The sequence below is a fragment of the Coregonus clupeaformis genome, unplaced genomic scaffold (assembly GCF_020615455.1).
Source record: "Coregonus clupeaformis isolate EN_2021a unplaced genomic scaffold, ASM2061545v1 scaf0098, whole genome shotgun sequence".
Taxonomy (NCBI): Eukaryota; Metazoa; Chordata; class Actinopteri; order Salmoniformes; family Salmonidae; genus Coregonus; species Coregonus clupeaformis.
In genome coordinates, this window is record NW_025533553.1 from 331455 (window position 1) to 359014 (window position 27560).

At 41.5% G+C, this 27560-nt stretch overlaps 2 protein-coding genes and 1 non-coding gene across 3 annotated transcripts; 1 reads left to right on the top strand and 2 right to left on the bottom strand.

Annotated features, from left to right (window-relative positions):
• Positions 1–3421: 3421 nt before the first annotated feature.
• tti2 (TELO2 interacting protein 2) lies at positions 3422–13808 on the top strand. The gene is made up of 7 exons (XM_041900590.2): positions 3422–4564; positions 4765–4951; positions 5068–5160; positions 6941–7125; positions 7303–7446; positions 7543–7699; positions 13452–13808. Exons 1-7 carry the CDS (start codon positions 3867–3869, stop codon positions 13533–13535), a joined length of 1548 nt encoding a protein of 515 aa, XP_041756524.1. The 5' UTR covers positions 3422–3866; the 3' UTR covers positions 13536–13808.
• A 72-nt stretch (positions 13809–13880) lies between these two features.
• Positions 13881–17680, bottom strand: mak16 (MAK16 homolog (S. cerevisiae)). Its single transcript, XM_041900591.2, has 10 exons — positions 17506–17680; positions 16869–16918; positions 16604–16713; positions 16376–16440; positions 16135–16286; positions 15869–15923; positions 15610–15684; positions 15355–15462; positions 14578–14643; positions 13881–14471 (listed from the first exon to the last, which is right to left on the bottom strand). Exons 1-10 carry the CDS (start codon positions 17518–17520, stop codon positions 14247–14249), a joined length of 921 nt encoding a protein of 306 aa, XP_041756525.2. The 5' UTR covers positions 17521–17680; the 3' UTR covers positions 13881–14246.
• Positions 17681–27062: 9382 nt separating this feature from the next.
• Positions 27063–27158, bottom strand: LOC121585253. The gene has a single exon (XR_006003831.1). It is a non-coding gene; the product is annotated as a small nucleolar RNA U13 (small nucleolar RNA).
• Positions 27159–27560: the final 402 nt, after the last annotated feature.

Here is a 27560-nt window from a genome sequence, read left to right on the forward strand (position 1 = left end):
TTTGGCTAAAATCTTTGAAATTGTTGCATTTATATTTTTGTTCAGTGCACAAAGCCATACCATGCAAGTCAGGAGTGTTGTGCCTGCCTATATGTGTAGTGTCACTGTCAACTTCAATATCACCCAGTGTTGCAGGTGTAGTGGTGGCCATACTAAGTATGCCCACCTATTTCTCTACAGATATACTCACCTATACTCACTAATTACCAATGAGAATGATTGAACGATCCATCTTAATTCCTTTCATCTCTGCCATTATTAGGTGGTGGAAATGACCACCTATAGCTAGTTACCTACACCATATAGAAAATTGTTGATAATTAATTCACCTGATGGCAGAGAGAGGGTGATGGTCAAGACTTGGTATAAGCCACGTTAGCTTGGGCTGGATAGTCTTGAAGCATCCTTGTAGTGTACACACACACAAGTTTGGTATGATAGCTAGCTTTAGCTTATAGCTCGATGGCTTTTAATATAAGCTCCCTGTCTTGTCTGTCAGTAAAGCCACCAAGTATTGAAGGAAGGCAGCTAGCTAGCTAACGTTACTTGTTGGTAGCCCTTATTATAACTAACCTGGCGAAAGCTAGCTAGAGCAATGGTCAGGTAACATTTTAGTCACGTAGCAGACACGCATATCCAGAGCGACTTACAGTGGTGAGTGCATACATTTTCATACTGGTCTCCCATGGGAATTGAACCCACAACAGTGGCATTGCAAGCTCCATGCTCTACCAACTGAATGTGTCAGTGTTGTATTGGATAGTACCATGGAAATGGAATATTACACAATTTGCTATTTATTTTTCAAATTGGCAAGCATTACGCAGAGTCAATCATGAAAATGATAGTGCAATATCTTTTTTTTGCATTTCAATTAGAATTCACAAACAATGCAAACACATTTAGGAAAAGGAATTGCAAACATGATATTGATTTATCATTTGACCATTTACATTTCCAATTGAGTTTCGGTAGCTAAATGCTTCTATCGAGAGAGGCTAGAGAGGCTCAGAGATATAGGATCAGTCATGATGTAACATGATGTCTCATATGCAGAGACTGTAAAACAGATTGGTGGAACTACTAGGTGGACTGATGGAGCTACCATGGCTGCTCCCGTAGTAATTGGACCTACTGTCAGAACTGGTGCTTCTACTGGTTTCAAGGCATGTTCAGAAATCTTGCTCCCATAAATGTGCTGTGCCAAAGGACACTTTGATAGTATATTAAATGGACTTCATAGCTTTCATTGGAAAGGTTATCAACACGACTCGGATTGTGGAAAGCAGAAATGCTAGGTTGAAGATTATTGTGGAATGGCAACAGAGTTATTAACAGATGTTACTGTTGACATGATTTTTAAAATGCTGAATAATCCTAAAGATGGAGTAGCAACAAAGATTTTATAACTAAACCAAGATAGACCATAGCCTGTCGTTTCCAATGGGAACAAATTAGTTATAGTGGGCAGAACAAGCAAGGAGGTGGGCAGAGCCAAGCACGAGCTAGCGAGAACCGTTTTTAGTTTTTATTTATTCGCACCAAATTAAAGAAGTGAAAGACAAAACAGTACAGATAAAAAACGGGTAAAAATAGTGTGCAGGTGAGGTTGGAAGCCCAAAAGGGCTTATATGAAAACCACACCACAAATATAAGTACAACAAACTTTGTTCAATCAGTTAAACAAAGCATATCAATTATAATTGTACACGATATACTCAGTATACAAGAAAAACCATGTTTGATTAGGTGTGTGTGCATGTGATTGTGACAGTTAGGCTACATGGAGGAGATTATTGGGTAGTTTGGTTGATCAGGCTGACCCCCAGTCTTCGCTTGAAGTTATTGAGGTGATGATAAGGTTTTCGCAATGTGAAGATAAGAATTTCAGAGTATGATACCTCTGTATCTGACAGAGAATAGACTATGTGAGGTGCGGCAGTGGGGAGGGCGAAGGTTATCACAGTGTCTTGTCTTATATACACTACGGGTCAAAAGTTTTAGAACACCTACTCATTCAAGTGTTTTTCTTTATTTTTACTATTTTCTACGTTGTAGAATAATAGTGAAGACATCAAAACTTTGAAATAACACATATGGAATCATGTAATAACCAAAAAAGTGTTAAACAAATACAAATATATTTTATATTTGAGATTCTTCAAATAGCCACCCTTTGTCTTGATGACAGCTTTGCAAACTCTTGGCATTCTTTCAACCAGCTTCATAAGGTAGTCACCTGGAATGCATTTCAATTAACAGGTGTGCCTTCTTAAAAGTTAATTGGTGGAATTTCTTTCCTTCTTAATGTGTTTTATTATGGCAAGTCCATATTATGGCAAGAGCAGCTCAAATAAGCAAAGGGAAACGACAGTCCATCATTACTTTAGTAATCCAAGGGATTTCCATCAGTTTTCAAACATTTATTTGACTGAGAGGAACCCACATTCACAAAAAAACTTATTAAATTCACATGAAATAACATAAATTGAGATGGGATAGTTGTAGATGACTTTTTCTTATTCAACAGTTGATTGATGATTTTCAAAGTCGACTTTATATTATTTAAGGATTCTTGGAATTTGTCAGTAAAATATATTTTTGGGGATATCCGAAGTAACTGAGGATTTTTGAGACCAGTTGTAAACCAAGGTTTCCAGAACCCTTCTGCTACTCTCTTACCTGGTGTAACTAAGGGAAAGCAGTGGTAAAATACAGAATTGAAAGATGTGAGAAAAGTCTGGTAAGCAGACTCCACATCGGCCTGATTATAAAAGAAATCCCATGAAATATCATCAATCAACATCTTAAAGTGCTAACAATTATTTTTGTTAAATATTCTACATTGAATGCTATTAATCATTCCGATCTGTTCATTTCCAGCTGCAAAGAGAAGTGGAAAATTGGAAAGTCGTCAGAAATGTCAGTATAAAGTATATCTGTATTAGCCACATTATTCAAAGAATATTAGCAATAAGGGTGGCAGATGAACTGGCGCGTTCTAGCATGCATCTGCATATTTCCGTTAAGGAACCCCTACTCTGTGGAGTGCGCGTGTGCAATAACTCAATTCGCCTTTGCACTCCTTCTAAACAACGCGATTTTTAAAAACTTTTGCAAACTGTAAAGTCTACAAAACATAGTCCACTCTGTTCATAACATATTCTAGTTTTGGGAACAGAAAACTATATTAAGATCAAATGTTTCATCGATGAGAAAATGTGCAGAATGTCGGCCCAAACCTCGTTCTATCTTCTCCCACTGCCGGCCATTGGGCTTCCTCTCACGACCATATTTGGTCGTGAGTGGAAACGCTAAGCGGATGCTTCACATTTATACATCCGGTGAAATATCTGTCTCATTGTTCTACACCCGATTAGACAACAATCGGGTGCGTTCTATCTTTGATAGCATGAACCAAAGAAGCTCCGCCTACTTCTCTCATTCCAGGAAGTATATTGCCGCGGTCTCTCTCCGTCAAATCATAAGCTGCAAATCAAAAATCCCTCTGCTATCAATACTACAGCTATGAATACGAATGGCTATAAAGTATCACGCAATTTAAAGATCATTCAACGGTGGCTAGCTTTAGTTTAACGCAGGTTTTATAGTATGTCTAGGTAGCTAGCTAGCTTGTTAGTCCATGTGGTACCATCGTAAACGGCTAACTTTAGCTAGCTAGTAGGTAGTTGACAGGTTCAACCATGATGTTTACGGTTTAGCATGCTATTTTTAGATAGCACAAATGTACATAAGGTAGGCTTTTGTGCTGGGTCAGAATTGTGAGCTGTGCCATTATTTTCCTTCATCGAGGTTTTGTTGTCACAAAAACAACATAATTACATCATCAAACAGATATTTCAAAGATGGACTTGTCCCATATGCTGCAAGACCTACAACTAGGTATAGCTCCTGAAGAGGGACATTCCCCAGCAGGACCTGATGCGCTGCTCTCCCGTCCAGTGGCTGAGGTCCTGCTTCATGTCCAGGAGAAACTCAAGGCACCAGGGCTCACCACAGAACAGAGTGGAGCGATCCTTCATATTGTGGAGCAACTATTCAGACTGGGGGACAGACACTGGCTCTTCTCTGAGTGTTGCAGCAATCAGAGCACAGACATGACAAGGGAGTATGTAGACTTTGTGAGCTCCCTGACACTGTATGCTGCTTTGCCATTGTGTGAGAATGACAGTGGTGCATTACCAGAGAGTTCCTATGAGGCCATCCCTGCCAGAGCCCGTGCCGTGAGTTCAGTAGTCTTAGCCCTGGTACAAAGACATGGGAATGGAGGAGAGGCTGTTTCCAGCCACTGCCAAGCCACCTCCTGGGTCTTCCTCACAGGTCCACTTGCCCCCATCTTGTGTGTGTTTGCGGTGACCCATATGCAAGAGCAGGCATGGACCAGTAAGGCCTCTAGAACAGCTGCATCTGACCTCCTGGCCTCAGTGGTCCAGGCAGGGGACTGGGAGACCACCTCACAGCTTCTGTGTGGGAAGAACAACACCGAGCGCCAACCAGGAGTCCTTGGCTCCATCTTGGAAATCCTGCAGGCGGATTTAAAAAGGTGAGTTCCGTCAAAATAGCTTACTAGTAAATAGTGCAAATTGAAATGATTAAGAACATTTCAAACACTTGAATCTCTGCGTTGTTGACCATATTTCATCAACATTCCCGACATCAAAACTGAACATCATCTGCATTATTTTTTCATTCCGTGCATCATGCTGTGAATATTCTAAATGTGTCGTTTATGATGTCTTGCAGGGACAGCTGGAAGCGAAACCAGGCCACTAAGCATGTATTTTCCTGGATCCTCATGCAGGTGGGCCGGCCGTGGCTGACAGACTATCTGGAGAAGGTTTTCCCCCCTTCACTGCTGATGTCAGATGATTACTGCACTGACAACCAAGTGCTGGGAGTGCGCTGCCTGAATCACATTGTCCTCAATGTGGTGAGATGTACTTTATCTCTCAGAATTCTTAGATAATGACATCATCTACAGTAATGCGTTGTAAAAGTATGTGTGGTGTTTTGTGTATCTGTTCAATGAACGTCTCCCCCTTTCAGCCTGCTGCCGATCTCTGTCATTACAACAGGGCCCAGGTACTCTACCATGCCCTCTTCAACCACCTCTACACGTCTGAGCCTCAGCTTATTGAGGTAATGCTGTGGCTTTCAATGGCATTAACAGCTTTTGTATATACAGTGAGGGAAAAAAGTATTTGATCCCCTGCTGATTTTGTACGTTTGCCCACTGACAAAGAAATGATCAGTATATAATTTTAATGGTAGGTTTATTTGAACAGTGAGAGACGGAATAACAACAAAGAAATCCAGAAAAACGCATGTCAAAAATGTTATAAATTGATTTGCATTTTAATGAGGGAAATAAGTATTTGACCCCCTCTCAATAAGAAAGATATCTGGCTCCCAGGTGTCTTTTATACAGGTAACGAGCTGAGATTAGGAGCACACTCTTAAAGGGAGTGCTCCTAATCTCAGCTTGTTACCTGTATAAAAGACACCTGTCCACAGAAGCAATCAATCAATCAGATTCCAAACTCTCCACCATGGCCAAGACCAAAGAGCTCTCCAAGGATGTCAGGGACAAGATTGTAGACCTACACAAGGCTGGAATGGGCTACAAGACCATCGCCAAGCAGCTTGGTGAGAAGGTGACAACAGTTGGTGCGATTATTCGCAAATGAAAGAAACACAAAATAACTGTCAATCTCCCTCGGCCTGGGGCTCCATGCAAGATCTCACCTCGTGGAGTTGCATTGATCATAAGAATGGTGAGGAATCAGCCCAGAACTACACGGGAGGATCTTGTCAATGATCTCAAGGCAGCTGGGACCATAGTCACCAAGAAAACAATTGGTAACACACTACGCCGTGAAGGACTGAAATCCTGCAGCGCCCGCAAGGTCGCCCTGCTCAAGAAAGCACATATACAGGACCGTCTGAAGTTTGCCAATGAACATCTGAATGATTCAGAGGAGAACTGGGTGAAAGTGTTGTGGTCAGATGAGACCAAAATCGAGCTCTTTGGCATCAACTCAAGTCGCCGTGTTTGGAGGAGGAGGAAGGCTGCCTATGACCCCAAGAACACCATCCCCACTGTCAAACATGGAGGTGGAAACATTATGCTTTGGGGGTGTTTTTCTGCTAAGGTGACAGGACAACTTCACCGCATCAAAGGGACGATGGACGGGGCCATGTACTGTCAAATCTTGGGTGAGAAACTCCTTCCCTCAGCCAGGGCATTGAAAATGGGTCGTGGATGGGTATTCCAGCATGACAATGACCCAAAACACACGGCCAAGGCAACAAAGGAGTGGCTCAAGAAGAAGCACATTAAGGTCCTGGAGTGGCCTAGCCAGTCTCAAGACCTTAATGCCATAGAAAATCTGTGGAGGGAGCTGAAGGTTCGAGTTGCCAAACGTCAGCCTCAAAACCTTAATGACTTTGAGAAGATCTGCAAAGAGGAGTGGAACAAAATCCCTCCTGAGATGTGTGCAAACCTGGTGGCCAACTACAAGAAACGTCTGACCTCTGTGATTGCCAACAAGGGTTTTGCCACCAAGTACTAAGTCATATTTTGCAGAGAGGTCAAATACTTATTTCCCTCATTAAAATGCAAATCAATACATTACATTTATGACATGCGTTTTTCAGGATTTTTTTTTGTTGTTATTCTGTCTCTCACTGTTCAAATAAACCTACCATTAAAATTATAGACTGATCATGTCTTTGTCAGTGGGCAAACGTACAAAATCAGCAGGGGATCAATACTTTTTTCCCTCACTGTACAATGCACCGACAAACATCTCATAACAACACACTTTGTCTGTACGAGTTGAACTGGTGACCAAGTAGCCTCATTCACATCATGGTATTCTATTGCTCCATATACTGTATCTCCCCCTCTGTGTCTCAGGTGGTCCTTCCATGCCTGATAGACCTTCTGCCTATGTTGGAGAAAGACCCTGCTTGCACTGGGCTCCCCAGGAAGCCTAACCGTTATGACGAGGTGCTGCGGCTGACCCTCATCCATATGGAGATGGAACATAAACTTGTACTTCGGAGTGTCTATGCCAAGTGTCTGGGACACTTAATTGAAAAGTGAGGTCTATCTCCTCTTGCTAACAATTGAATGGATTTTCACTACACTATTATTACGCTATATGAGTCTCGGTGAGGAATTGCATTTGTTGTGATCTCCTGGTTATGTGGTAAATGCCATTTAAAATGTAAGACATTTAGGAAATTAACTTTTGGATTGTGCTTTTCTTTTGTTAGGATGGGTATCGTCATTGTTCGCCATCTGAAACGATTGGAAAGAGTAATCATTGGGTATCTAGAGATCTCAGACGGTCCTGAAGAACAGACTAGACTGGCTATCCTGGATGCTTTAGAAAAGACCCTGCTCATCGCCTGGCCAAGGTTGTCATTACTCCCAGCAAATACATTAGACTATAATCGAAATCCCATCTCTGTCTTTGTGGTCATGCTGAGTGTTTGTGTCCTCTGGACTTGCAGAATGGAGTGCCGTCTTTCCGCTCTGGTGCAGAGTCTGTTGAGGCTACTGTGTGACCTGTCCACAGAGTCCCTACCCCCAGCAGTGAGAGAGGAGCTTGTTACCAAGGCCACTCATTGCCTGCTGCTGCTGGACCACTGCACCCAGGGCAAGCTCAAGGTATGCATAAAAGAGTATCACTGTACCACGCAGGGTCTTCGGTCGGCTATTAACCTCCAAGTATATTACCTGTTGAATACAACTTGGCAATAATCAGAAAATGATTTAGGGCTCGATTCAATCTGTACTGCTGAAGAGCTGCGCTACTGTGCGATAGGTATTTAAAGGCAATAATTCAGTGCTAGCGGAGACCGCATTCACAGTAAACGCTACATACGTCAGCTCAATCGGAAATTACCTTTACATTTCAATCGAGCTAGAAAGACGATTTTCAGCGATACGGATTGATGCGAGCCCTAGAGCAGCCATACTCAACAGATCTGGACCTAGAACGGGGTCAATACAGACCACGAGTCCTGCATATACAGTGCATTCTGAAAGTATTCAGACCCCTTGACTTTTTCCAAATGTTACGTTACAACCTTACTATAAAATGGATTCAATTGTTTCCCCCCCCCATCAATCTACACACAATACCCCATAATGACGAAGCAAAAACCGTAATTTTTTATTTGCACATTTATAAATAAATAAATAACTGAAATATCACATTTACAAAAGTATTCAGACCCTTTACTCAGTATTTTGTTGAAGCACCTTTGGCAGCGATTATAGCCTCAAGTCTTCTTGGGTATGACGCTACAAGCTTGGCACACCTGTATTTGGGGAGTTTCTTCTCTGCAGATCCTCTCAAGCTCTGTCAGGTTGGATGGGGAGCGGCGCTGCACAGCTATTTTCAGGTCTCTCCACAGATGTTCTATCGGGTTCAAGTCCGGGCTCTGGCTGGGCCACTCAAGGACATTCAGAGACTTGTCCCGAAGCCGTTCCTGCATTGTCTTGGCTGTGTGCTTAGGGTTGTTGTCCTGTTGGAAGGTGAACCTTCGCCCCCAGTCTGAGGTCCTGAGTGCTCTGGAACAGGTTTTCATCAAGGATCTCTCTGTACTTTGCTCCGTTCATCTTTCCCTCGATCCTGAATAGTCTCCCAGTCCCTGCCGCTGAAAAACATCCCCACAGCATGATGCTGCCACCACCATGTTTCACCGTAGGGATGGTGTCAGGTTTCCTCCAGACGTGACGCTTGTCAGGCCAAAGAGTTCAATCTTGGTTTCATCAGACCAGAGAATCTTGTTTCTCATGGACTGAGAGTCTTTGGGTGCCTTTTGGCAAACTCCAAACAGGCTGTCATGTGCATTTTACTGAGGAGTGGCTTCCATCTGGCCACTCTACCATAAATGCCTGATTGGGGAGTGCTGCAGAGATGGTTGTCATTCTGGAAGGTTCTCCCATCTCCATAGAGGAACTGGAGCTCTGTCAGAGTGACCATCAGGTTCTTGGTCACCTCCCTGACCACCGGGCGGCCAGCTCTAGGAAGAGTCTTGGTGGTTCCAAACTTCTTCCATTTAAGAATGATGGAAGCCACTGTGTTCTTGGAGACCTTCAATGCTGCAGAAATGGTACCCTTCCCAAGATCTGTGCCTCGATACAATCCTGTCTCGGAGCTCTACGGAAAATTCCTTCGATCTCATGGCTTGGTTTTTACTCTGATATGCACTGTCAACTGTGGGACCTTTTTATATAGACAGGTGTGTGCCTTTCCAAATCATGTCCAATCAATTGAGTTTACCACAGGTGGACTCAAATGAAGTTATAGAAACATCTCAAGGATGATCAATGGAAACAGGATGCACCAGACCTCAATTTCAAGTATCATAGCAAAGGGTCTGCATACTTATGTAAATAAGGAACCTGTTTTCGCTTTGTCATTGTGGGGTATTGTATGTAGATTGAGATTATTTGTTTATTTAATCCATTTTAGAATAAGGCTGTAGCGTAACAAAATGTGGAAAAAGTCAAGGGGGTCTGAATACTTTCCGAATGCATTGTGTGTATTGTGTGTATTGTGTGTAATTATTTTTATATATATATTACACACTACCGGTGAAAAGTTTTAGAACACCTACTCATTCAAGGGTTTTTCTTTATTTTTACTATTTTATATATTGTAGAATAATAGTGAAGACATCAAAACTATGAAATAACACATATGGAATCATGTAGTAACCAAAAAAGTGTTAAACAAATCTAAATATATTTGAGATTTGAGATTCTTCAATTAGCCACCCTTTGCCTTGATGTCAGCTTTGCACACTCTTGGCATTCTCTCAACCAGCTTCACCTGGAATGCTTTTCCAACAATCCTGAAGGAGTTCCCACATGTGCTGAGGACTTGTGGCTGCTTTTCCTTCACTCTGCGGTCCGACTCATCCCAAACCATCTCCATTTGGTTGAGGTCGGGGGATTGTGGAGGCCAGGTCATCTGATGCAGCACTCCATCACTCTCCTTCTTGGTAAAATAGCCCTTACACAGCCTGGAGGTGTGTTGGGTCATTGTCTTGTTGAAAAACAATTGATAGTCCCACCCACTAAGACCAAACCAGATGGGATGGCGTATCGTTGCAGAATGCTGTGGTAGCCATGCTGGTTAAGTGTGCCTTGAATTCTAAATAAATCACAGACAGTGTCACCAGAAAAGCACCCACACACCATAACACCACCTCCTCCATGCTTTACGGTGGGAAATACACATGCGGAGATGATTCGTTCACCCACACCGCGTCTCACAAAGACACAGCGGTTGGAACCAAAAATCTCAAATTTGGACTCCAGAAAAAAGGACACATTTCCACCGTTCTAATGTCCATTGCTTGTGTTTCTTGGCCCAAGCAAGTCTCTTCTTCTTATTGGTGTCCTTTAGTAGTGGTTTCTTTGCAGCAATTCGACCATGAAGGCCTGATTTACGCAGTCCCCTCTGAACAGTTGATGTTGAGTTGTGTCTGTTACTTGAACTCTGTGAAGCATTTATTTGGGCTGCATTTCTGAGGCTGATAACTCGAATTAACTTATCCTGTACAGCAGAGGTAACTCTGGGTCTTCCATTCCTGTGGCGGGCCTCATGAGAGCCAGTTTCATCATAGTGCTTGATGGTTTTTGCGACTGCACTTTTAGAAACTTTCTAAGTTCTTGAAATTTTCCGGATTGACCGATCTTCATGTCTTAAAGTAATGATGGACTGTTGTTTCTCTTTGCTTATTTGAGCTGTTCTTGCCATAATATGGACTTGGTCTTTTACCAAATAATAGGGCTATCTTCTGTATGCCCCCCTACCTTGTCACAACACAACTGATTGGCTCAAACGCATTAAGAGGGAAAGAAATTCCACAAATTAACTTTTAACAAGGCACACCTGTTAATTGAAATGCATTCCAGGTGACTACCTTATGAAGCTGGTTGAGAGAATGCCAAGACTGTGCAAAGCTGTCAAGGCAAAGGGTGGCTATTTGAAGAATCTCAGATATAAAATATATTAGTATTTGTTTAACACTTTTTTGGTTACTACATGATTCCATATGTGTTATTTAATAGTTTTGATGTTGTCACTATTATTCTACAATGTAAAAAAATTTGTTCCAATTAAGAAAAACCCTTGAATGAGTAGGTGTCCAAACTTTTGACTGGTAGTGTGTGTATGCATGTATGTGTATAAATATATACAGTGAGGGAAAAAGTATTTGATCCCCTGCTGATTTTGTACGTTTGCCCACTGACAAAGACATGATCAGTCTATAATTTTAATGGTAGGTTTATTTGAACAGTGAGAGACAGAATAACAACAACAAAATCCAGAAAAACGCATGTCAAAAATGTTATACATTTATTTGCATTTTAAGACTGATAATTTCTTTGTCAGTGGGCAAACGTACAAAATCAGCAGGGGATCAAATACTTTTTTCCCCTCACTGTATATATATACACACACACAGAGTGGTTTGAAAAAGTGTTTGCCCCCTTCCTGATTTCTTATTTGTTTGCATGTTTGTCATACTTAAATGTTTTAGATCATCAAACACATTTTAAATATTAGTCAAAGATAACAAGTAAACACAAAATGCAGTTTTGAAATGAAGGTTGTTATTAAGGGAAAACAAAATCCAAACCTACATGGCCCTTTGTGAAAAAGTGTTTGTTCCCCTCCGTTATAACACAACTCAACTGTGGTTTATCACACCTGAGATCAATTCCTCTAGCCACACCCAGGCCTGATTACTGCCACACCTGTTCTCAATCTAGGAATCACTTAAATAGGACCTGCCTGACAAAGTGAAGTAGACCACACCACTGTATATACACACATATGTGTGTGTATGTATGTGTATATATATATATATATATATATGTGTGTGTGTTCACAGATTACGTGTTCACAGGCCTCAACCCCAAGGGGGCCCCCATTTTGATTTTGTTGAGTCATTCGGGTAACATTTGTAAAATGTGTGGAATTGCAGGAAATGTACTTTAAAATGTATACATTTTCTCTGCCAACAAGACCTCTAACAGTTTGGGGTTAAATGTGTTGCGAGGTGGGGGTTTGTTAGTACACTGAAAAATGACTATCCTCACCTTTTCCGCCTAGGACTGGACCTTCTCAAATTGTACCCCTGCTCTAGAGTAACTAGTAATAAATGAATGTATTTCAAGTAAATCTGAGCTCAGAACTTCTGAGATAAATGGGCAAGTTATTGCCACTTATACAGAACAAAAACATAAATGCAACTTGTAAAGTGTTGGTCCCATGTTTCATGAGCTGAAATAACCGATCCCAGAAATGTTCCATTCGCACAAAAAGCTTATTTCTCTCAAATGTTGTGGACTCATTTGTTTACATCCCTGTTAGTGAACATTTCTCATTTGCCAAGATAATCCATCCACCTGACAGGTGTGGCATATCAAGAAACTGATTAAACAGCATGATCATTACATAGATGCACCTTGTGCTGGCGACAACAAAAGGCCTCTCTAAAAAGTGCAGTTTTGTTACACGTTTTTGAGGGAGCGTGCAATTGGCATGCTGACTGCAGTAATGTCCACCAGAGCTGTTACCAGAGAATTCAATGTTAATTTCTCTACCATAAGCCGCCTCCAACGTTGTTTTAGAAAATTTGGCAGTGTGTCCAACTGGTCTCACAACTGCAGACAACGTGTATGACGTCGTGTGGGCGAACGGTTTGCTGATGTCAACGTTGTGAACAGATTGCCTTATGGTGGGGTTATGGTATGGGCAGGCATAAGCTATGGACAACGAACACAATTGTATTTTATTGATGTAAATACCGTGACGAGATCCTGAGGCCCATTTCCGTGCCATTCATCCACTGCCATCACCTCATGTTTCAGCATGATAATGCACGGCCCCATGTCACAAGGATCTGTACACAATTCCTGGAAGCTGAAAATGTCCCAGTTCTTCCATAGCCTGCATACTCAGACATGTCACCCATTGAGCATGTTTGGGATGCTCTGGATCGATGTGTACCACAGCGTGTTCTAGTTCCTGCCAATATCCAGCAACTTCGCACAGCCATTGAAGAGTGGGTCAACATTCCACAGGCCACAATCAACAGCCTGGTCAACTCTATGTGAAGGAGATGTCATGTGATGTGGCAAATGGTGGTCACACCAGATACTGACTGGTTTTCTGATACACACCCCCTACCCTTTTTTTTAAGGTATCCGTGACCAACAGATGAATCTGTATTCCCAGTCATGTGAAATGCCTAGATTAGGGCCAAATTAATGTATTTAAATTGACTGATTTCATTGACTGATTATATGAACTGTAACTCAATCTTTGAAATTGTTGCGTTTATATTTTTGTTCAGTGTGTGAATGGTAACTATTTTGACTCTTTCTTCAGACGCTTCTGAAGGATGTCGACAGCAGCCACACCAGCACCTCTGTTCTGAGATGCATAGAGACAGTCACAATGGCCCAAAGATAACGAAGATATGGACATATTTACAGAGTTCATTCCTCCATTGGAAATGAAGCCCACATCTCTATGGCTATCTGGAACAGTGATATGATCAAAATGAATGTGGTTAATTGAGCAGGACTGACAACCTTGAGCTCCCTTGGATCATCCTCTGTAGTCTGGCAATGTGAGAAAGACTGACCAAGTGCTATTATACAGTACTGACATATTCCGTTCTGTATGTCATATGGATCCACTGTCTGTATTTGTTAATAAAACGTCAACACTGGTTAAGAGCTGGCTGGGGAGATTTGGTAAGTCGTTCTTTATCAAAGACATTACAATTCATAAGAGATTCCACTATTGTCAGGCTACTCAGCATTGTGAGATTTATTAATTTGAACAATAATGGGCAAAAGAGGAATCATAATAGGTGAAAAACTAAGACAGTAAGCAAATTGCAATCATGGGTCTAAATTAGCTCATTTCAAATTGGCCCAAGTCATACACCATGTAATCATTTATTGTTAACAGGGATCAAGCCCCATCTCATAAAATCTTCACCGGGAGTGATACATTGAGAAGTTGCTGGAAGTACAGTCCCGTTAGGCACAAGATTCTTTACAGCTCAAAGAACCTAAAGGCTTGATGCATTCCAGTAGTAGTAATCCTTCCAGACAACATAAGCAGGTTAACCTTCCAAACTAAGAAAGGCCTAGAGTCCATGTCAGAGGAAGACTATGTTGCCTTGCTTTTGGGGACAGGCTCAGTCTCCTGTTCATACTCGATCTCCACGTAGGCCCTTTTCTTCCTGAATGCCGTGCCTTTGAGGGGCATCTTTCCTTTTGACTTCCCTTTGGAGCCTGAGGCCTCAGTCTCCTCTTCCATGTCTTCTTCAGACTCGTCCTCTTCTTCACTGGATTCTTCCTGTTCATCGCTGCCTGCCTTCAGATTGTCCATGTCCTTCCAAAGGAGACATGTTTAGTCTTGGAATAGCATAACAAGCAATATCATACCCTATATTAGTCAAAATGTGAGTGATCATGATTTTATTTATTTATTAAGTTACCTCAAAGTCACTGAGATCGCTCTCTTCCATTTCACCCTCAGCGACAAATTCTTTCTTTCCAACATCCTGCAAACACATTCACTTGATTAAAATACATCAGATGGCCTGCCACTTGGGTTTCATTTTAGCAATAGTGTCATTATGATCAGCGCTAATGTCCCGCACCAGACCCTGCCCAATAAATAAGAGGCATCTTATTGGTTGTGCTGAAAGGATCACTTGCAGTCCAAGGACCTGGGCCCAGATTCACAAAACACTTATGCAAAAACTTAAGCTTAAGTTCATAAGATAGTTCGTAAGTGCAATTCCTCAACAATATCTTAAGATTGAGAAGTTCTTAAAATCATTCAAATATCTTCTTACGAATTTCTTAACCATCTTAAGATGTTTGTTGCTAGTCAACCGATTTAGCTTGCAATGGCAATCATGTTAGCATATTTCATACTGAGATTACTGTTCTGTTAAAATAATCAATACGGAAACTTTCAGATGAAGTTTGAGTGAATTAAAGATGTTCAATTGCTTTCATGAGCTTTTTCTCTCACTGCCCTGAGTTTAAGACAAGGGTTTAGCTATCTTGGAATTAAGAACATTTCCAAGAACAAATCCAATAACTTTATTTTCAAGAATCTAATTTCTTAACTTTTTGCTTAAGGAGAAACATAAGAAATAGCAACTTTGCTTAACTTTCTTTATAAGTCTATAGTTAAGGAACAAATGGCAGTTAAGACATTTCTCCTTAAGGTTTTGTGAATATGGGCCCTGCTCAGTCGTCACCTCGTCATCCTCCTCCTCCTCCTCCTCCGAGTCAGTCTCACTCTCCTCATCCTGGTGCTCCAGTGCCTTATCAAAGGCATGGATGGGGAAGTTGTAGATGTCGCCATACTGAAAGAAATAGAACATGAATATAAATACTCAATCTCCTGTTATGTACATACCATATTTGTCTCATGCAGTTTTACCTTGTCTGAAAGTATTCTTCAGGTTGTGACAAATTGTGGAGTGATTGACACTACATAATCATGTATTTACCGTTCCTTGTTTCAGTCTCTCCAGCAGTTCTTTCTCTATTGCGTTATCAAGCTGTGCAGCAATCAGGGCCTTTTCCTGTAAAACAAGAGAATATGGATCTCATGCTTAGATCACGACATCAGATTTTTGTAAGTCATACCCTTTGACAGGAACTCTTGAGTCGCCAATGCCTTATGGTCTATTAGCCAACACTCCTTGGAGCAGAACAGTTGAATGCCAGGGCCAAACACTACTGAACTGTTTTCAACCAAGTACTTACCTCTTTCCTTTTCTCTCTTGCCTCCACCTTTCTGCTAAGGGGAACCAGTTTCCTCCTGAAAGAACAGAAAAGACCATCATACATTTACTCACTAGGATATTTACAGTTCATTTCACACAACATTCAGATCATTGGAATAAAATAAAATAACCAGAAATTCCATAACAAAAAAAACAGACAATTTGATTTACTATACATGTTTAAGGATACCTAACTCATTTTCACAAAGATCAGTTTAGGATTGTGTGAAAGGGTTGGATGCTTACTGTCGTTTGAGTGTGAGCTTGCGGATACGGATGAGGTACTGTGTGATCTTGGTGAAGCGCTGTTTACATTTGTGTCTGATGAAACGGGGCCAATAGATCAAGTTCTGGTCAATCTGTTCCAGAGCCTTCTCATAGTTCTTACTAAGTTTCACCTAGGAGACAAAGTTGAAGTTGAAGAAAATACATCTAATAGAAACCAATGTCTATTAACAGACAGTTCTTTAGTTCTACTGTCACTTACCTTCTCCCACATTCGGGCAGGGAAGGCTGCCCTCTCAATAACCTTCATATATAAGAAACATTGACCTAAGAAAAGAATCAGCAGACATTAAACCTCAATTTGCATGGTGGCAGCAGCAAGTTCTTCAAAAGCATGTATTGTAATCTCAATACCCTTATCAACTAAAAACAAGTACTGCATTGGTGTAGCTACATATTTCTGATACTTATTTCACAGGAGACAACTTACCTTTCTCCTCTCTTATAGTTGCATACTGACTGTTTGCTAGTGGGCAGGATGACCTATTACAAAGTCCAGTTATATTGTATTCATTCCGGCAGAAGTTCTGAACCTTTGTCCTGTTAAAAGACCAACAGAAACAGTTTTGTAAGTTTACCACCAATGACCTTTTCTTGATAGCTACAACAAATGAGCTGGAGTTAAAAGCTCTGAATGCGTTCCACATCCACACACTTGTGAAAAGATGAAACCTCAAAAACAGTGGGTAACTTACTTGACTTTGAAGGAACAGAACGCTCTGTTTCCTATGACATCCCAGATAACCTAGAAATGAAATGTGTTAGATTAGTTAACTGGTCACTTTTCTCCAAAACCATCTGCCAAATATCTAGCTAGGGGCAATACCACAGTAACAGTGATGCTTAGACTCAGAATTTTCACTTTAAAATGCACATGTGCCGTTTGTGCCGTCATTCTGTTACCAAGCTTAGCATCTGTCCTGTTCTTCAAGTAAATGTATTTTTGCAAAATGTTCAGTGGACATTTTTCACAGTATTCCTTGTGTATACAGTTGTATGGTTTGTTTAACTTTGCAATTATTGGTTTTTGTTAGACATACATTTTAAAGGGAGTCTCAGCATCACACCATTAACCTGGAATTGCCCCAGCTAGCAACTTTTGCCTGTTTGCTATGTATATGGGCAGAATACACATTGATCAAGCTAGCTGGCAAACCAATCAACCAGCGGACATTTTATGTATTATTGCTAATCATTGAAAGGTTGGAGCATCTATGTGAATGCATAATCACAAGTCAATATTGTAGGTACAGGAGTAAAAGTAGCTAGCTAGCGCGTGGCGTCGACACAATCGTGTCTCGGACATTAGCTAGCTAGTATCTCTTCACTTACATCGTCGTGCTGCATTTTTAGCTCCTCACACGAGTGTTGTGAATTCTCCGATTGTTTAAAAAAATTTTTTTTTAACTCCAAATAGTACAACTTTAACGGCAAGGCGTAGTTAGGTTTTATCTCAGTACAGCCACATGGAACTAGAGGAAACGGACGTTATTCTTGTTCTTTAAACTAGTATTGGCGGATCGCAAATGTGAGGTGCATACACCGCCACCTACTGTACTGGAGTGTGAGGCCATTCACGGGGTGGTGGGCCGAAGCCTTAAAACGCGATCGATCTCCGTCAATGGAGGAGCTGATTTTTTGTGTGACATTAAAATATTAGGACTATAAAATATGTTGGCACCTTATTATTGCAATTTATGTTTTATAAAAAGTATATTTCAACACTCGGCCGCTCAGCCAAATTTGCCGAACTACTAAACTTGGAACCAATCAGAACTCCCGTACCAACCCCTCATGATGAAGGCAGCCAATGGCCTGCTTCTATCTACGACGTAAACACAGCCTCTTGTGAAAACGCGAGCTGCTGTCTAATGAAGAGGAACAGATAAAGCTAGCTAGCTAGCTAGCTAGCTAGCTAGCTCGCAGAATGAAATAAGATACATATTCGTTTTCGAGTGCACTAGAAATATGTCGCATTCAATACGAATTGTCTTGATTATATGACGACGTAACTCCGTTGACCATTTAGCCAATTTATGAAAAGCTAGCCAATGTTAGACTAGCCTAGCCAGCTACTTTAAATGTCAATTTGCGTTTCATTAGCTATCTCTGTCAGTAAATTCAATTGTTGAATCATGTTTTGGCATGATTAGTTATTTCTCATTTCAAGTAACTAGCTGCAGGCATAAATAAATATTCAATCATATATTTTGCATAGAAACCCAAATAAAAGCATGTATGAAAAAAATATGCATTCACTAACTGTAAAATGTCTGCTAAATGACTCAAATGTAAAAATGTAAATGTAGATAGACAGATGTGTAATGAATGCTAGAATGGAGGTTTAAAAAGACATATGCATATTAGCATATGGCATAGCCTAAACATATAGCGTTACTTGTGCTCAGCAATAAGATAACCAGTTTGATTTCAAAATCAGATGAGTTCTCAAATAGCAGCTGCCCAATACCAAGGTGGGCATGCATAATGTTGGCTGCATTGGAATATAAGATGGAGAATGATAAAGAGCCTGTAGGATTATATAAAAAGCAGTTGGGAAATGAATGTTTGAGTTTCAAATACTAAATGTTCAGTGAATGTGAGTATATTTAGGTGGTTTAAATGATTAACTTACTAACCTTTAAAGAAAATCTTGCCAATCCATTCATTATTCTGCTATGACTGAGTGTGAGACTTGTTTCATACATATAAATTACATACAAACAAAGAACACCATGAAATAGTGTTTCACCATTTATTGAGTAAGACAAATAGAAAAGGTGTCAGGCAGAATTTGAAGTATCTAAATATAGTGTAACCTACAAATCAATGTATATCAAGTGCATTGGAGGGCACAATCTTACAATGTTGCAGTCCAGAAATGAGAGCTTTACCATCTATGCAAAAAGCCTGGGCCTCTGATGGAGACTGTAGAACTGTCATCAACAAATGTTTCTCTCTAGGAGCATGTGTGTGCCCAGGCCCAAAAGGCATATCAAAAGGATCCCACCCTGGTCACCAATGTAGCTGACCGATGTAGAGCGAGACATTTACATTATATTTACATTTTAGTCATTTAGCAGACGCTCTTATCCAGAGTGACTTAAAGGAGGAACTAAGGTTAAGTGCCTTGCTCAATGGCACATCAGCAGATTTTTCTAATAGTCAGCGCTGGGATTCGAACCAGCAACCTTTCGGTTACTGGCCCAACACTCTTAACCGCTAGGATATCTGCCGCCCTGACAAGACTGTGTAAGACAAAAACCCACAAAGAAAAGACAACAGGCAAATGTATATCATCAAGTTTTCTCATTGATGAAACATTTGATCTCAATACAGTTTTTGGTTCCCAAATCTAGAATTTGTCTGTAGACCCTGCCACATACGTCTCGTGTCTGAGCTGTTGAATTGTGACTCCACTTTGTCTCTATACTGATGTTTTGCCAGTTTAATTGCCTTGCGGAGTGAGTAGCTACACTGTTTGTATTCTGCCATATTCCCAGTCACCTTGCCATGGTTAAATGCGGTAGTTCGCGCTTTCAGTTTTGCGTGAATGCTGCCATCTATCCACGGTTTCTGGTTAGGGTAGGTTTTAATAGTCACAGTGGGCACAACATCACCTCTACACTTCCTGATAAACTCAGTCACCGTTTCAGTGTATTCATCTAAATTATTTTCGCAAGCTACCCGGAAAATATCCCAGTCCGCGTGATCAAAACAATCTTGAAGCGTGGATTCCGATTGGTCAGACCAGCGTTGAATAGTCCTTAGCACGGGTACTTCCTGTTTGAGTTTCTGCCTATAGGAAGGGAGGAGCAAAATGAAGTCGTGGTCAGATTTGCTGAAAGGAGGGCGGGGGAGGGCCTTATAACCATCCCGGAAGTTCGAATAGCAATGGTCGAGGATTTTAGCAGCCCGAGTACAACAGTCGATATGTGGATAGAACTTCGGCAGCATAGTCCTCAAATTTGCTTTGTTAAAATCCCCAGCTACAATAAATGCAGCCTCAGGATATGTGGTTTCCAGTTTGCATAAAGTCCAGTGAAGTTCTTTGAGGGCCGTCGTGGTATCGGCTTGAGGGGGATATACACGGCCGTGACTATAACCAAAGAAAATTCTCTTGGGAGATAATACGGTCAGCATTTGATTGTGAGGTATTCTAGGTTGGGTGAACAAAAGGACTTGAGTTCCTGTATGTTACTACAATTACACCATGAGTCGTTAATCATGAAACACACACCTCTGCCCTTCTGCTTCCCGGAGATATATTTATTTATTTATGCGCGATGAACTGAGAACCCATCTGGCTGGACCGATTTCGACAGAATATCCCCAGAGAGCCATGTTTCCGTGAAACAAAGTATGTTACAGGCCCTGATGTATCTGTGGAAATAAATACTTGCCCTGAGCTCGTCGACCTTGTTATCCAAAGACTGAACATTAGCGAGTAGTATACTTCGAAGCGGTGGGTGGTGTGCGCGCTTCCTAAGTCGAACCAGCAGGCCGCTCCGAGTGCCTCTCCTCCGCCGGCGATGTTTTGGGTCAGCCGCTGGAATCAGTTCAATTGCCCTGGGGAGAGCAAACAAAGGATCTGCTTCTGGAAAGTCGTATTCCTGGTCGTAATGCTGGTGAGTTACCGCCGCTCTGATATCCAATAGTTTTTTCCGGCTGTATGTAATGATACAAAAACACTTTCTGAGCTAATAATGTAAAAAATAATACATAAAAAAACAAAATACCGCAAAGTTTCCTAAGAGCTAGTGGCGAGGCCGCCATCTTCGTCGGCGCCAAGTATATAGGATCTTGCTAGCTCGTGCTTGGCTCTGCCCACCTCCTGGCTTGTTCTGCCCACTATGACTAATTTGTTCCCATTGGAAACGACAGACTGTTTAGTTATAAAAATCTTTGGTACTACTCTGATCCTGGCAACCTCTTTTTTGTAATCACGCTACGGCAAAAGTAGGATTAACACAGCCACAAAGTCATAATTATTTTATATTTTAGTCATTTAGCAGACGCTCTTATCCAGAGCGACTTACAGTTAGTGAGTGCATATATTTTCATACTGGCCCCCGTGGGAAACGAAACCCACAACCCTGGCGCTGCAAGTGCCATGCTCTACCAACTGAGCTACAGGGGACACTAATTATGGCTAAACCCCGCCAATTTGTCTTCTTAAAATCTGATTTGAAACCTAACCCTAACCTTAACCACACTGCTAACCTAATGCATAACCCTGACTTTAAATTAAGACCAAAAAGCTCATTTTTGTAGCCAATTTTGACTTTGTGGCTGTAGAAACTTGACTTTGGACTTGAACGCACCATATAGGCTAGGTCGAAAATATACAGGTAAAGACAACGTAATAATTCCATGCTGGAGCGTTAGAAAATAAACACATTCATTGGACCAGCAATGCAAGCAAAAATGAGTGAAAGTGAATGTTAGCAGTACAGAAAGCTTGCCATCAAAGTGGAAAATTATGCCTCCCGAGTGGCGCAGCGGTCTAAGGCACTGCATCGCAGTGTTAGAGGCGTCACTACAAGTCTGGGTTCGATCCCGGGCTGTATCGCAGCCGGCCGCGACTGGGAGACCCGTGAGGCGGCGCACAATTGGCCCAGCATCAGGTTAGGGGAGGGTTTGGCCGGCTGGGATGTCCTTGTGCTCTAGCGACTCCTTGTGACGGCCGGGCGCATGCACGCTGACTTTGGTCGCCAACTGTACGGTGTTTCCTCTGACACATTGGTGCGGCTGGTTTCCAGGTTAAGCAAGCAGTGTGTCAAGAAGCAGTACGGCTTGGCGGGGTCGTGTTTCGGAGGATGCATGGCTCTCGACCTTCACCTCTCCCGAGTCTGTACGGGAGTTGCAGCGATGGGACAAGACTGTAACTACCAATAGGATATCATGGAAAATTAACACAATCGTAGTGAATTTCAGCTAACTAGTCAGCAAACACATAGCATAACTGTTTTACTGTCATTCTATTCAATTAAACGTTTTTCAAATGATCTACAGCCACTTTATTGCTTGATGTCCCGACCGCTGATCACGTTTTAAAAGGTAATCCTGTAGAATTAGCAACGGCGCTGGTCCAATGTATTTGTTAATTTTTTTGAATGTTTCGCGTGGAATTATTACGTTGTCTTAAACTGTATATTTTCGACCTAGCATATAGGCCTACATCATTGGTTGGGATTGGGTCGTGGCAGGGGTTCAGGTGGGTCGTAGGTTGACATTTTTTGGCATACAAATAATTGCATTATAGAGTGTCAGTCAACCCCTTAAAACTGACCAGAGCGGACCAGAGCTTAAGATCTTTATAAAGTTAGATGTTCTGAAGCAGAGGGTTTTTATTTTATACTTATTATTTGGTCCATGTTTTTTCACCGCTCTTCTCTAGTGGGTTGCAACTCAGACACTTCATTTTAGTGGTTCACAAAGCCAAACGTTTGGGAACCCCAAAAACTCAAATAAATGCCTTCTGCTGCATCCACGTGAAATTAATTGCATTTACCCTTTAACTAAACCTGCATCTGTGTTAGAGATTAGATGCTCACACCTACTGTAATGGTCCGGGCCTAAACCACATGAAAACAACACTAGACACTATGGAACACAAAGCTTTTACTAGCTTATCCTGGAATATACAAGGTCTGAGGTCATCTGCCTTTGGCCTAAAGAGCAGGAACCCAGACTTCATCAAAGAAATTGGAAATATAGACATTGTCATCCTACAAGAAACATGGTATAGAGGAGACGGACCCACTGGTTGCCCTCTAGGTTACAGAGCGCTGGTAGTCCCATCCACCAAACTACCAAGGTGTGAAACAGGGAAGAGACTCAGGGGGTATGCTAATTTTGTATAGAGCAGACCTAACCCACTCTATTAAATTAGTCAAAACAGGAACATTTTACATCTGGCTAGAAATTAATAAAGAAATTAACTCAACAGAGAAAAATGTCCTCATGTGTGCTACCTATATCCCCCCAATAGAATCCCCATACTTTAACGATGACAGCTTCTCCATCCTAGAGGGGGAGATCAACCATTTCCAGGCCCAGGGACATGTACTAGTCTGTGGCGACCTAAATGCCAGAACCTGACGCTCTCAGCACACAGGGGGACAAACACCTACCTGGAGGTGACAGTATTCCCTCCCAAATATGCCCCCCTAGACACAACTATGACAAAACAACCAACTAAAATGGGTCACAACTCTTGCAGCTCTGTCGCATGCTGGGTCTTTACATAGTCAATGGTAGGCTTCGAGGAGACTCCTATGGTAGGTACACCTACAGCTCATCCCTTGGCAGTAGTACTGTAGATTAGTTTATCACTGACCTCAACACAGTCTCTCAGAGCGTTCACAGTCAGCCCACTAACAGCCCTATCAAATCACAGCAAAATCACAGTCTACCTGAACAGAGCAATACTCAACCATGAGGCATCAAAGCCAAAGGAACTGCACAATATTAAGAAATGCTATAGATGGAAGGAAAGTAGTGGACAAAACATTTCACTGTAATAGTGAAGGTGTAAACTTGGCAGTAGAAATCCTAAACAGTATATTTGACCTTTCAGCTTCCCTATCAAATCAAAAAAATGTCAAGCAGACAACCTAAGAAAATTAACAGCAATGACAAATGGTTTGATGAAGAATGCAAAAATCGAAGAACGTAATTGAGAAACCTATCCAACCAAAAACATAGAGACCCAAAAAACATGAATCTACGCCTTTACTATGGTGAATCGCTAAAACAATACAGAAATACACTACGGAAAAAGAAGGAACAGCACGTCAGAAATCAGCTCAATGTAATTGAAAAATCCATAGAATCTAACCACTTCTAGGAAAATTGAAACACACTAAACAAACAACAACACGAAGAGTTATCTATCCAAAACGGAGAAACCACTTCTCTAATCTTTTTGGCTCTATAACAAAGAACAAACAGCAAAAACATATACATGATCAATAACAAATCTTAGAATCAGCTATTAAAGACTACCAGAACCCACTGGATTCTCCAATTACATTGAATGAACAACAGGACAAAATACAAACCCTCCAACCCAAAAATGCCTGTGGTGTTGATGAAATGAAATTATAAAATATACAGACCACAAATTCCAATTGGCTATACTTAAACTCTTTAACCTCTATGGGACGGTTGAGCTAACGTGCACTAATGTGATTAGTATGACTGTTGTAAGTAACAGCAAACTTTCCAGGACATAGACATGTCTTATATGGCAGAAAGCTTAAATTATGTTTAATCTAACTGCACTGTCCAATTTACAGTAGCTATTACATTGAAAAAATACCATACTATTGTTTGAGGAGAGTGAACAACAACAAAAAACTTATCACAGCAACTGGTTTGATACATTCACCTCTGAAGGTAAATAATGTACTTACATTCAGTAATCTTGCTCTAATTTGTCATCCTAAGGGTCCCAGAGATAAAATGTAGCATAGCTTTGTTTGATAAAATCAATGTTTATAGAACTTGGTTCTACAGTTCGAACCCCTGCCTCTGGTTCCACACCCACCCCGCCCGGCCATCTAGATGTGTGAAAGTTAGTGTATAAGCTAATGATCCATCATATATGACATTCCTGGGAGTGTGTAAACTTACATTTTGTATTACCATACAATTTTCATTTTGTATTAGCATATAATTTTTGTATGTTCTCTATAGTTATGTACTTGAAAATGTATCAATTGACCAATTCGGCACATTTGGGCAGATCTGATACAAAATTTTAGGCGAAAATTGAAAAAAAATTCATCTGCATTATCATTAACAGCAGACGTGTACATTTCCTCAGTGAAAACAATGACCTAAGCAAATGTCAAATTGGCTTTTTTCCCAAATGGCGCAGTGGTCTAAGGCTCTGCATCTCAGTGCTAGAGGCGTCACTATAGACCCTGGTTCAATTCCAGGCTGTATCACAATCCGGCCGTGATTGGGAGTCCCATACGGTGGCGCACAATTGGCCCAGAGTCATCCGGGGTAGGCCGTCATTGTAAATAAGAATTTGTTCTTAACTGAATTGCCTAGTTAAATAACGGTGAAAATATAGAGGTAAAAAAATGACTATGTATTCACTCTGCACACCCTAATTGGCAAAGTCTTCTCATGCGTTGTTGACTTCAAAAATCTTTTGACTCAATTTGGAATGAGGGTCTTCTAAACAAATTGATGGAAAGTGGTGTTGGGGGGAAAACATTCAACATTATAAATCCATGTACACAAACAACACAGTTAAAATTTGCAAAAAAACACACACATTTCTTTCCACAGGGCCGTGGGGTGAGACAGGGATGCAGCTTAAGCCCCACCCTCTTCAACATATATATCAACGAATTGGCAAGGGCATTAGAACAGTCTGCAGCACCCGGCCAAAAATAATGGTGTTCCAAAAAAGGTCCAGTTGCCAGGACCACAAATTCAAATACCATCTAGACACCGTTGCCCTAGAGCACACAAAAAACGATACATACCTCGGCCTAAACATCAGCGCCACAGGTAACTTCCACAAAGCTGTGTACAATCTGAGAGACAAGGCAAGAAGGGCCTTCTATGCCATCAAAAGGAACATAAAATGTGACATACCAATTAGGATCTGGCTACAAATACTTGAATCACTTATAGAACCCATTGCCTTTTATGGTTGTGAGGTCTGGGGTCCGCTCACCAACCAAGAATTCTCAAAATGGGACAAACACCAAATTGACGTCTTGCTCCCAGATAAGCTAAACACCTTCTTCGCCCGCTTTGAGGATAACACAGTGCCACCGACGCGGTGCAATCGCTATCCCATCTGGACGTCAGAATGCTGTTCATTGACTATAGCTCAGCCTTCAACACCATAGTACCCTCCAAGCTCATTATTAAGCTCGGGGCCCTGGGTCTGAACCCCGCTCTGTGCAACTGGGTCCTGGACTTTCTGACGGGCCGCCCCAGGTGGTGAAGGTAGGAAACAACACCTCCACTTCGCTGATCCTCATCACAGGGGTCCCACAAGGGTGCGTGCTCAGCCCCCCTCCTGTACTCTCTGTTCACCCATGATTGCGTGGCCACGCACTCCTCCAACTCAATCATCAAGTTTGCAGACGACACAAATTTCCGCTTGGCCCCTAAAACCCTCAGGAACTTTTATAGATGCACAATTGAGAGCATCCTTTCGGGGCTGTATCACCACCTGGTACGGCAACTGCACTGCCAGAGGGTGGTGCGGTCTGCCCAACACATCACCGGTGGCACACTGCCTGCCCTCCAGGACACCTACAGCACCCGATGTCACAGGAAGGCCAAAAATATCATCAAGGTCATCAACCACCCAAGCCACGGCCTGTTCACCCCACTATCATCCAGAAGGTGAGGTCAGTACAGGTGCATCAAAGCTGGGACCGAGAGACTGAAAAACAGCTTCTATCTCAAGGCCATCAGACTGTTAAATAGCCATCACTAGCCGGCTACCACCCAGTTACTCAACCCTGCACCTTAGAGGCTGCTGCCCTATATACATAGACATGGAATCACTGGCCACTTTAATAATGGAACACAAGTCACTTTAAAAATGTTTACACACTGCTTTACTCATCTCATATGTGTATACTGTATTCTATTCTACTGTATTTTTGTCAATGCCACTCCAACATTGCTCCTCCTAATAATTTGTGTATGTGTATTGTTGTGAATTATTAGATACTATTGCGCTGTTGGAGTTAGGAACACAAGCATTTCGCTACACCAACGATAACATCTACCAAATATGAGTATGTGACCAATACAATTTGGCAATGTACACATATGTTCCCCATGCCAATAACGCCCCTTGTATTGAATTACTTAACAAATAAATGGAAACCCCGGTTCATGATCAGACGGTTGAGGTGCATTGCGTAACAATGAGGTCACACCTGTCACAGACAAACCATGCCGCTCCCGATCATCACATGAATGAACCGAAGGATCAATGTTTGTAAACGTTCCAAAAGTATTAGAGGAATGCTCATAGTTTTTTAGAAACGGGTTTGGAAACAAAGTCCAACTTTTCTTGTATAATTGCATTCAACGAACAGTAAAAAAACATATAATCTAAATTACTCAACATGAAAAAAACTAAAATGTTTGTGAATTTCCTATAAAGTACAGCAAACCATCAGTATTTCATGTTATAATATATTCACAACTGATGCATTCTGGGACAGGTCCATTGGCTAGCTACCAGAGAGGAAGAGGCGAAGCGAGAGCGATAATTGGGCCTGAAATCTGTTTTCTCCAGCAGGTGCCGTTTTGTCGTTTCTTTTTCGCTCACCAAGCCAGGAGTTTTTGTATGGAGGTCAATGAGAGTGTCTAATTTGGTTAACAAAAAA